Source organism: Melanerpes formicivorus, unplaced genomic scaffold (assembly GCF_026170545.1).
Source record: "Melanerpes formicivorus ecotype bairdi unplaced genomic scaffold, bMelFor1.0.p_v2 SCAF_26, whole genome shotgun sequence".
Classification (NCBI taxonomy): Eukaryota; Metazoa; Chordata; class Aves; order Piciformes; family Picidae; genus Melanerpes; species Melanerpes formicivorus.
In genome coordinates, this window is record NW_027142378.1 from 1,797,190 (window position 1) to 1,809,329 (window position 12,140).

At 48.5% G+C, this 12,140-nt stretch overlaps 1 protein-coding gene across 1 annotated transcript in view; it reads left to right on the forward strand.

Moving 5' to 3' along the window:
* Nucleotides 1-12,140, forward strand: part of ADGRB3 (adhesion G protein-coupled receptor B3) — a 553,776-nt gene that overhangs the window by 483,864 nt on the left and 57,772 nt on the right. Inside the window, 3 exon segments of the mRNA XM_068153437.1 lie at nt 2,313-2,463; nt 3,041-3,110; nt 11,768-11,834. Coding sequence (XP_068009538.1) covers nt 2,313-2,463; nt 3,041-3,110; nt 11,768-11,834 — 288 coding nt within the window.

Genomic DNA, 12,140 nt, shown 5'->3' on the forward strand with positions numbered 1-12,140 from the left:
GGTGGAAGCTGAGGCAGAGGAAGTGCCATGGAAACAGGAGGAAGAATTATTTCCCTGTGGGGGTGAGAGAACACTGGAACAGGCTGCCCAGGGGGGCTTGTGGAGTTTCCCTTTCTGGAGTTATTCAAAACCCATCTGGCTGTGTTCCTGTGTGAGCTGCCCTGGGTGATGCTGCTCTGGCAGGGGGCTTGAACTGGATGAGCTTTTGAAGTTCCTTCCAACCCCTAACCTTCTGTGATTCTGTAACACTTCCTGCTTTGGTCTGGATGATCTCCAGAGGCCCCTTCCAGCTCCTAGCAATGTGTGATGCTGTGATTTCTCAGCTATGATCTTGCATTCATGGTGATTGTATCTAATTATGGTTCTGTTTGGGGTTGTTTTGGTTGGTTTGAGTTCAGTTTTTTTTAACCTTGATATACTTTTGACACTTCAGATTGTTCTAAATTGTGGTAAGAATATTGTCACAGGATACTCAGGGTTGGAAGGGACCTCTGGAGATCATAGTATCAGTCAGGGTAGGAAGGGACCACAAGGATCATCTAGTTCCAACCCCCCTGCCGTGGGCAGGGACACCCCACAGGAACATTCTGCTGTTCTTCAGCTGATGGTGTTTCAGTGCTGATGCTTTCCAAAAGGTTTCAGTGTGGTAGACAGAAAGATCTTCCAGTCCAACACACACACCCCACCCCACCCCCACCATTACTTGTGTGGGTTTGGTTCTAGGGTCCAGTGCACCTTGCCTTATATAGCCTGCAAGTGGTCTTTTAAGCAAGGCAGTGGAGTGTAGCTGATCCTTCATGCCATGAAGCTCATTTGTATGAGCTACAGTGTCAAGTTTTAATTAAGGTCTCCAGTGACAAAAGGAAACTGAATGCATGGGCTCAAGAAATCCTTTTCAGCTGGCAAGTGACTGGCACCCATAAAAACAACATCCAGGGGAACTCATAAGGTTGTGACTGTTAAACCTGAGTGGGGGAAGGTCTCAGGCAGTGTGTTCCAACAGGTAAATGTTCTATGAGAATTAAATCACAGGCTCACAGGATGTTAGGGGCTGGAAGGGACCTCTGGAGATCTTCCAGTCCAACCCTTCTGCCAGAGCAGGACTACAAAATCCAGCACAGGTTGCACAGGAACACATCCAGATGGGTCTTCAGAGTCTCCAGAGAAGGACACTCCACAACCTCTCTGAGGAGCCCAATAATACAGAATCAAATTCAATCTATTGCCTACAGTTCAGACTCACAGCATGGTTTTTTTTTCTGTGTGGAGAGCAAGGAAATCTAACTGGCAGCAGGGAGAGTTTGTCTCCTCACACTTTCTTTGTTCAGCTCTGTGGGGTTTTGTAACCAGGAGGGTTTGTAACTTCCTCACCACAATGGCTTTGTGATGATCACTGGTCAAAGTGAATGCCTGGGGAATTATCTGGTGGTATGATTTGAGTTGGTGCTCTTTGTCCCTGCTCAGCAGGCTCAGCGTTTGGGGAAACAGCCCAAACCTCTTCTGCCTAATCCCTATCAGCACCTCTTGTGGCCAAGAAGGCCAATGGGATCCTGGGGGGCATTGAGAGGAGTGTGTCCAGCAGATCCAGGGAGGTTCTTCTCCCCCTCTACTCTGCCCTGGTGAAGCCACACCTGGAATATTGCATCCAGTTCTGGGCTCCCCAGTTCAGGAGGGACAGCGATCTGCTGGAGAGAGTCCAAGGGAGGGCTACAAGGATGATGAAGGGGCTGGAGTACTGCCTGATGGGGAAAGGCTGAGAGCCTTGGGGCTGTTCAGTCTGGAGAGGAGAAGACTGAGAGGATCTGATCAATGTCCATAAATATCTGAGGGCTGGGGGTCAAGTAGAGTGTTTAGGCTCTGCTTAGCTGCACCCTGTGATAGTACAAGGGGCAATGGATATAAACTACAGCACAGGAGGTTCCACCTCAAGATGAGGAAGAACTTCTTCACTGTGAGGGTGACAGAGTCCTGGAGCAGGCTGCCCAAAGAGGTTGTGGAGTCTCCTCCTCTGAAGACTTTCCAGCCCCAGCTGGATGTGTTCCTGTGTGACCTGTGCTGGATCCTATGGTCCTGGGGGCTTGGACTTGGTGATCTTTGGAGGTCCCTTCCATCCCCTAACATCCTGTGGTCTTGTGATCCTGTGATCCCATGAGCTTGGCTTTCTCTTAGTGGCCAGCACCTGATGAAGGGGGAGTGGATGCTCAGGATGATGGGATAACGGTCAGGATGAGAGACTGTGACAAGTCTTTGAGCTGAAAAGAGAAATGGGTGTCCCTAAGTATTCAGCACGAGCTTCTCTTTGCTCCCTGCAGGGCATCTGCACCACCACCACGGCCTTTTTGCACTTCTTCTTCTTAGCTTCATTCTGTTGGGTTTTGACAGAAGCCTGGCAGTCATACATGGCTGTTACCGGGAAAATTAGGACACGGCTCATAAGGAAACGTTTCCTGTGCCTTGGATGGGGTAAGTCCCTGAAATTCCTTTCCCTCAGGATCATTGGAATTGAAATGGGGACGGTGTCCAGAATGTCATCATTCCCTTCAGGAGCCCCTAACACAGTAATAAAGAACTTGACATCAAGCTGTGCTGCTGTGTGTGTCTCAGCCTTCTCTTACAAATGTGTTTCAACCCAAGCTGGAGAAGGCTTTCAGCAAAGCAGTGTAATACCCCAAAAACGAACCCAAAATAGAACAAGGAAGAAAACAACAACAACAAAAACACCCTAAAAAAACTCAGCCTTCACTGAATATTTATGAAGCTGTTTCCTAGCTCGCTTTCAGACCTGTCAAATGTAGCAGGAGCTCAGCTCCACCAAAGTGGGCAGAAGGCAGGGTCCACCCCCGTGCCACTGCTCCAGTGATTCAGTCCATGTGGAATTGGCCATTCTTGCATTCACTTCCCCTGTTGTGTGGTTTGGTGTGGTTTGGTGTTTTGCTTTGGTTCTGGCCAAGCAGAACAGCACTCTTTTGCCCAGCACCTGATGGTTATTACTGTTTTGGTTGTTTTGTTTGGTGGTGTGTGTTTGTTTTTCTCGTTGCAGGCTTACCAGCGTTAGTGGTTGCCATATCAATAGGCTTCACCAAGACAAAAGGCTATGGAACTGCCCACTAGTAAGTCAATCTGAAATGATACATTGTGGGGTTGCATGGACAAGGCTGGCACACCCAGCAGCAGTGGTGTGGCTTCACAGTTCTTGGCTCAAATTGGAAGCAAGGAGAGGCTTAGGTTGGGTGGTAAGACAAAACTGCTTTGCTGCGAGGGTGGTCAGGGATTGGCACAGGCTGCCCAGGGGGGTGGTGGAGTCCCCATGCCTGGAGGTGTGCAAGAAACCTGTGGCCATGGCACATTGGGCTTATTGGCCATGGTGATTTTGGGCTGATGGTTGGACTGGATGATGTGAGAGGTGTTTTCCAACCTTAATGATTCTACGGTTTGGTTTTCAGGGTATAGTTCTCTTTCCTGCTTGCTTTGTGGCCATTTCTCATGCAACAGCAGGAAGGAGCTAAAATGAACCAGAAATCAGGTTCCTAAACAAGGAAAGCTTTAGATCATAGAATGGTCTGGGTTGGAAGGGACCTCCAAAGGCTATCCAGTCCAATCCCCTCTGTAGTAAGGAGGGCAGGAGTCACCATGCCTGGAAGTGTTCAAGAAATGTGTGGTCATGGCTCTTTGGAACATAGTTTAATAGCCATAGTGGTGCTGGGTTAATGGTTGGACTTGGTGATCTTAGTGGGGTTTCAAACCTCAATGGTGCTTTAATAGCCTAAAGGCTCTACAGGTCTCCGTTCACACTTGGAACTGTCCAGTCACTGAGTGGTCCACAGCAGAGTGAAGAGAAAATGCTAGCATGGAGCAAGCTCAGTGAAGCAACAGACATTCTGCCTTTCTGAAGTAGCCTTTGAGATCCCACTGAGGATTAGGTACACTTAAATGCCTAAGATGTGAATACACTTACCAAAGAGAGTGTTCAGGGTCATGCCTGGCTTCTTCCAACATCTAAACAGTTGGACTGAGAAGAGTCTCCCTGGCATCTGTGGTTTTGCTCACCAAGAAGATATCTACCTCATCTTTAATACCTTTGAGGTACTTGGAGTGCAAACCCTGCAGAAAGCTCAGAACAGCTCTTCCACCCATCCATCCATCCACCTACCCATCCATCCATCCACTCACCCACCCATCCACTCACCCACCCATCCACTCACCCACCTATCCACTCACCCACCCATTCACCCACCCACCCTTCCACCCACCCTTCCACCCACCCATCCACTCACCCATTCACCCACTCACCCTTTCACCCACTCAGCCATCCACTCACCCACTCACCCATCCACTCACCCACTCACCCATCCATCCATCCATCCATCCATCCATCCATCCATCCATCCATCCATCCATCCATCCATCCATCTCTCCTGAAGTCCCTGATTTAGCCATTTCCTGGCCTGGCCTCTACTTGAGAGACAGCAATGAGAAGATTTGTTGCCTTCATTTACATTTTATTATCACAGTTCCCATTTAACCACCTAACTGCTTCCATTTAGCACCCTGAAATATTCACTCCTTTGCTAGCCTGCCCTTGGGGTTGTCTCTTGCTGAAGAGGGAGCTTGGGCTGAGCCTGCCCCTTGCCATCAGAGCTCCAGCCACCAGGACATTATGTATGCAGGAGTGTGTTTCCTTTGGTTGTCCTGTTTGGAGCTCTCCTCACGTCTCCTAAGAAATTAAGCATGCATCTGGACAGGAAAAAAAAGGAGGAAATATGACTCTGGAGCCTGGTAATGAAGGCATTTATCACAGATGTGGATGAGTTAGGTCAAGTCTTCACTTCAAGGAATGTTTAATTATTCTCCTTAGCATCATCACTAAGTGAGCTCAGGATTCCCCCTCCCTGCCCCCTGTGTCCCATCCTCTCAGCACATTGCAGCAGAAGCTTCAAGCCTTTTGCTTAGGCTCTGGGTGGATGAGGAATGAAAAAACAAATCTCCTTTGGACCACTAGCTCTACAGCTTTAGGTGGTGACAGTGTGTGCCTGGCATATTTCTTTTTACATGAGGAATGGCCTTACCTCAGTGAAGAGCTTAGCTTGCACTCACAGGCAGTCATGAGTGAAGCAAGGCACTTAGCTGTCTTCTGGCAGTTATATGAGGACAGACTGAAAGGGCTGGGGCTGTTCAGTCTGGAGGAGAGAAGGCTCCAAGGTGACCTAATTGTGGCCTTCCAGTATCTGAAGGGGGCTACAGGAAGGCTGGGGAGGGACTGCTCAGGATACCAGGTAGTGATAGGACTAGGGGGAATGGAATGAAGCTGGAGGTGGGGAGATTCAGGCTGGAGGTGAGGAGGAAATTCTTCACCATGAGAGTGGTGAAACCCTGGAATGGGTTGTCCAGGGAGGTGGTTGAGGCCCCATCCCTGGAGGTGTTTAAGCCCAGGCTGGATGAGGCTGTGGCCAGCCTGATGTAGTGTGGGGTGTCCCTGCCCATGGCAGGGGGGTTGGAACTAGATGATCCCTGTGGTCCCTTCCAACCCTGAATGAAACTATGATACTATAGCGAGGACATCTTCCTCTGCCATTTTTTCCTGACTAATATCTGCTCATCTTGCTGTATTGTTTTTTGTTATTGAGTCCTTGAACCAGGACTGGAGAACCATTTAGGCTATGAGAATTAAAAATCCCCATAGATTTACAATGTGCAGACCTTGCTGGGGAGGTAGCATTGGACCTTACAGGATCAACCCCCTTGCACTGAGGGAGGTGGGGCTGTTCAGTCTGGAGAAGAGAAGGCTTCCAGGAGACCTTATTGTGGCTTTCCAGTATCTGAAGGGGGCTACAAGAAAGCTGGGGAGGGACTTTTTAGGGTGTCAGGGAGTGATAGGACTGGGGGAGTGTGGAGCAAAACTAGGAATGGTTAGATTCAGATTGGATGTTAGGAGGAACCCTTCCCAATGAGGGCTAGGAAGAACCCTTCACCATGAGGGTGGTGAGAGACTGGCACAGGTTGCCCAGGGAGGTGGTGGAAGCTTCATCCCTGGAGGTTTTTGCAGCCAGGCTGGATGTGGCTGTGAGCAACCTGCTGTAGTGTGAGGTGTCCCTGGCCATGGCAGGGGGGTTGTAACTGGATGACCCATTGAGGTCCCTTCCAACCTTGACAGTTCTGTGATTCTATGATTCAACTGCAATTATTCATGTGTGACTGCTTCCTGCCTCCATCCTGGAGTGAATGCATTTTTCAAAGAGGTTACACTGAAATATTCAAACAAAGCAGCAAATCATTCATGAGAGGTAACCTGGGCAGTAATAGTAAAACTAAGAAGAGCAGGTCTCTCAGTGCCTGTAACAGCTCCCCTCTCGGGGGGTCTAAATTTAGCTTACAGTTACCATGGGAAGAAAGCACAGGAGAGGAGGTGTGCAAGTGTCTTGGTCCAGAGGGGGAAAGAGCCTCAGTCCTTTTGAACATTGCTGTGTTATGAAATTAGAGGCACAAAGGAGGCCAAAATATCAACTGCCCTCGAGGCTATTTATTAACAGAATAAAGTGGATGGGACAGAGGAAAGGGGGGAAGTAGAGGGAGAGAGAAGAGGAAAGGAATTACATTACCACTCCTCCCCACCCCCCAAGAGGGTTTTGGGTCTGTGGAGGAAGGCTGCTGCCGCTTTAGCTTTCAGGAGATGTTATCCTTGCTGGCTGTGCTGGAGGAGGGGAGGGAGAGATCCCAAAGTCCAAGTCCTTCCCTGAGCAACCTCTTCAGCTGCATGAGTTGCAGCAGGTGGAACTTAAGACACAGAGAGAGGGTTCCTTCTGGTCTGCTGCTTTCAGGCTCCATGGTGATGTCTTTTCTCCTGTGCTTGTCTTTTTTTCCCCTCTCTCTTTTTCTTCTCTTGAGCAGGCGTTGCTCAGGTCTTTTATACAGTTTGTTAGTCACAGGGGTTTTTAGGTATGTGTCCAGGTGGTGAATCCACTGTATCCTCTTCACCATCCTCCCTTTCTGGGGTAGCTGATGGGTAGAGATGAATAGAATAGAAAAAAAAATAGAATAGAATAGAGTAGAATAGAATAGAATAGAATAGGATAGGATAGAGGATAGAATAGAATAGAATAGAATAGAATAGAATAGAATAGAATAGAATAGAATAGAATAGAATAGAATAGAATAGAATAGAATAGAATAGAATAGACCAGACCAGACCAGACCAGACCAGGTTGGAAAAGACCTTGGAGATCATCAAGTCCAACCTATCACCCAACACCATCTAATCAACTAAACCATGGCGCCAAGTACCCCATCCAGTCTCTTCCTAAACACCTCCAGTGATGGGGACTCCACCACCTCTCTGGGCAGCACATTCCAATGGCCAATCTCTCTTTGTATGAAGAACTTCTTCTTAGCATCCAGCCTAAACCTCCCCTGGCACAGCTTGAGACTGTGTCCTCTTGTTCTGGTGCTGCTTGCCTGGGAGAAGAAAGCAACCCCCACCTGGTTACATCTTGTCTGTGCCCATTCAAGAGAGTCGTTATCCAGTGATGCCTGCTCACCACCCCCTCCCTTGGCAGCTATTGTCTGGGCAGGAGCAAAGGTGATTTTATCTTTGTTGATTCCCATCAAGAGAGACAAGATTTAGTCTCTTACAACAAGGCACAAACATAGCCATAAAGCAGCTTGCTTTTAGTGCCACAAAGATGAGCTGCCAAACTGGAGAGCTGCCAAGCAGAAAGGGACCAGGGGGTACTGATTCATAGCTGGATGAACACCAGCCAGCAGTGTGTCCAGGTGGCCAAGAAGGCCAATGGCATCCTGGCCTGCATCAGGAATAGTGTGGCCAGCAGGAGCAGAGAAGTCATTGTGCCCTGTGCTCAGCACTGGTTAGGCCACACCTTGAGTCCTGTGTCAAGTTCTGGGCCCCTCAGTTTAAGAAGGACATTGAGACTCTTAAAGGTGTCCAGAGAAGGGCAAGAAAGCTGGGGAGGGGTCTGGAGCACAGCCCTGGGAGGAGAGGCTGAGGGAGCTGGGGTTGCTTAGCCTGGAGCAGAGGAGGCTCAAGGGAGACCTTCTTGCTGTCTGCAACTCCCTGCAGGGAGGTTGTAGCCAGGTGGGGGTTGGTCTCTTCTGCCAGGCAACCAGCACCAGAACAAGAGGACACAGTCTCAAGCTGCACCAGGGGAGGTTTAAGCTGGAGGTGAGGAGAAAGTTCTTCCCAGAGAGAGTTGTTGGCTATTGGAATGTGCTGCCCAGGGAGGTGGTGGAGTCCCCATCCCTGGAGGTGTTCAAGAGGGGATTGGATGTGGCACTTGGTGCCATGGTTTAGTTCTCATGAGGTGCTGGGTGGCAGGTTGGACTTGATGATCTTTGAGGTCTTTTCCAACCTTGTTGATTCTATGATCAGAGGGCTGGATGCATTCCTGTGCTGGGTTCTATGGTCCTGCTATGGCCAGGGGGGTTGGACTGGAAGACAGGTTGGACTTGATGATCTTTGAGGTCTCTTCCAACCTTGGTGATTCTGTGATTCTGTGATCTCCAGAGGTCTCTTCCAACCCCTAACATCCTGTGAGCCTGTGAACAGCCTCTGATTCCTTTCTCTTTCTTCCAGTCCTCATTGTTAGGCAGTTGTATTGCTGCACTTTTAAAATGATGTGTGAAGGCTCTGGCATGCAGTCCCTTGGGCTGATAGAGCTGCACAAGTTGAAGGGATTTCCTAACAAGAACTGGACAAAAATAAACACACCACAAAACCAAACCAAGAGGCTTGTAGAAACATCAGGATGTCTGGAGAAAGATTTGTGTTTCTGAAAGCTTGATAGGTTGGTTGGTTGTTTTTTTTCCCCCCACCTATTTCTGGGAGTCAACTAAATATTGTTGCTTCCTCCCTTCATCCATCAGAGCTATGAAAGCAGCACTGCTACAAGTTATAGTTAATGAACCTTTCCTGACCTGCCTGCAGAGCTATATATTGATGAGGAGTGCAAAGAACTGCCAGGAATTCATGAGCTCAGCAAAAAAAAATCAAATGCTTTCACAGTCATATGCTCCTAAGCTCACAGGATGTCAGGGGTTGGAAGGGACCTCTGGAGATCTTCCAGTCCAAGCTCCCTGCCAGAGCAGGACCATACAATCTAGCTCAGGTCACACAGGAACACATCCAGATGGGGCTGGAAAGTCTCAAGAGAAGGAGACTCCACAACCTCTCTGGAGAGCCTGTTTCAGTGCTCTGTGCCCCTCACAGTGGCCAAGTTCCTCCTCATGTTGAGGTGGAACCTCCTGTGCTGCAGCTTACATCCATTGCCCCTTGTCCTATCCCAGGGTGCAACTGAGCAGAGCCTGTCCCCTCCCTCAGATATTGATAAACATTTATTCAATCCCCTCTCAGTCTTCTCTTTTCCAGACTCAAAAGCCCCAGGTCCCTCAGCCTCTCCTCACCAGGCAGTGCTCCAGTCCCCTCATCATCCTTTTAGCCCTCCTCTGGACCCTTTCCAGCAGATCCCTGTCCCTCTTTAAACCAGGGAGCCCAAAACAGAGCTGAGTTATAGTTAATAAACCTTTCCTGGCCTGCATGCAGAGCTATATATTGCTGAGGAGTGCAAAGAACTGCCAGGAATTCATGATCTCAGCCTAAAAATCAAATACTTTCGTAGTCATGTGCTCCTAAGAGAAGAAACCACGATGCTGCTGAGCAGAACCATGATCCTGGAGAGCATCAAACAGCTGGGGGGGGGAAAAGTACATGAAACAGGAGCAAGACTCCAGCTGCTCAGCAGGGTTTTATGACCATGTAACACAGCCCCATAAAGCCACCAGTGGATGCTCTTAGTGCTAAGCAATTTATATGGCTTTCTGCTGTGTGAGCTTCAGGGAGGAAGGTGAGAGAAGTGGAGAGCAAAATGAGAAGAGGAAGAAAAAAAGACAGAAGTGGAGAAAAAGAAATAAAGTTAGACAGAAGTGCAGAAGAAAATAAAGAAAGAAGAAGTGAAGGAGAAAATAAAGAAAAGAGAGAAGTGGAGAAGAAAATAAAGAAAAAAGATAGAAGTGGAGGAGAAAATAAAGAGGAAAGAGAAGTGGAGGAGAAAATAAAGAAAAAAGAAAGAAGTGGAGAAGAAAATAAAGAGAAAAGAAATGGAGAGCAAAACAAAAAATGAGACAGAAGTGGGGAAGAAAATTGAAAAAGACAGAAATGGTGAACAACAAAAACTGTGCCCAGGTGGCCAAGAAGGCCAATGGCATCCTGGCCTGCATCAGGAACAATGTGGCCAGCAGGAGCAGGGAGGTCATTCTGCCCTGTGCTCAGCACTGGTTAGGCCACACCTTGAGTCCTGTGTCCAGTTCTGGGCCCCTCAGGTTAGGAAAGATGTTGAGTTGCTGGAAGGTGTCCAGAGAAGGGCAACAAAGCTGGGGAGGGGTCTGGAGCACAGCCCTGTGAGGAGAGGCTGAGGGAGCTGGGGTTGCTTAGCCTGGAGAAGAGGAGGCTCAGGGGAGACCTTCTTGCTCTCTACAACTCCCTGAAGGGAGGTTGTAGCCAGGCGGGGCTTGCTCTCTTCTCCCAGGCAATCAGCACCAGAACAAGAGGACACAGTCTCAAGCTGTGCCAGGGGAGGTTTAGGCTGGATGTTAAGAAGAAGCTCTTCATACAAAGAGAGATTGGCCATTGGAATGTGCTGCCCAGGGAGGTGGTGGAGTCACCATCCCTGGAAGTGTTTAGGAGGATACTGGATGAGGCACTTGGTGCCAAGGTTTAGCTGTCAGGTGGTATTGGGTGATAGGTTGGACTTGATGATCTCCAAGGTCTTTTCCAACCTGGTCCATTCCATTCCATTCCATTTATTCTTTACTGGGGTGGTTGTCTGTAGGAATTAGTTCTAATAGCAATTTTTAATTGACTGAAGAGAAGGTATGCAAAAACCTTGTTGTTTGTTTTCCTCCCTCAAGTTCTGATGTTGCACATCCTTGACCTTGTGGTTTTTTTTGCCAAGCACAAAGCTGTTGCACATTGTAGGCTGAATCTGAAGTTCTGTGTTGCATGTCCTTGGCCTTTCATTTTTTTAAAGCATAGGACTGTTAGACATTGTGAGATGAAAATGTTTCTAGATGCCCATCCAGCAGGTCCTGTCCAGTTAAGTCATCATATATGGGTAGAAGAGATTTAAGGAAGGTTTGCAAACTTCCTATTGTGCTTTGAATACATTTGGGGCATTATCTGAAGGGGGCTACAAGAAAGCTGGGGAGGGACTTTTGAGGGTGTCAGGGAGGGATAGGGCTGGGGGGAATGGAACAAAACTATAAGTGGGGAGATTCAGATTGGATGTTAGGAAGAAGTTCTTCCCCATGAGGGTGGTGAGACACTGGCACAGGTTGCCCAGGGAGGTGGTGGAAGCCTCATGCCTGGAGGTTTTTGCAACCAGGCTGGAGGTGGCTGTGAGCAATCTGCTGTAGTGTGAGGTGTCCCTGGCTGTGGCAGGGGGTTTGGAACTGGATGATTCTTGAGGTCCCTTCCAACCCTGACAACTCTGTGATTCTATGATTCTGTGACTTCAGTAGAGTCTATGATTTCAGTAGATGCATACCTGACCCCAACTCTTTCGAAGCATTAGCTATTGACAATGGAAAGAACTTTCTGCAGCATAGCATCAGCCAAGCCATTCTTTTGTGCAGGACTGAAGGCACACGGGGAGAACCCCCTGCTGTAGCAATTATTCATGCTGTAGTAATTATTAATGCTTCCTTGGCAGTGCCTTATACTGACTTTTAATTTGTGTTAGTTCTTCTCTCCTGTTCTTTCCAGCTGTTGGCTGTCTCTTGAAGGAGGGCTGCTTTATGCCTTCGTTGGACCTGCAGCTGCTGTTGTCTTGGTAAAACATTCATCTGCTTTCCAGTGGGTGGGTGGTTGTCTGTTGGGTTGTTTTCTTTCATGTGAAATGCTGGAATGTGCTCTTTAAATCCTCAAAGCTCAGCTCTGCTTTGCACCTTGCTGGCAGTGCTGAGCTCGGTGTTGTTTCACATACCTGCGCTATTTTGAAGGTGTGAATCACTGAAGTGCGCCACTTCTTCTTCCCCCTTCTCCCTCCACGTTTACCTGGGTGTCTTTCATGAGCTGTGAAAGCATCATGTGCTGCTTGGTGGCACAGAAAACCTGTTGGAGGCATCACTGGGTTGCT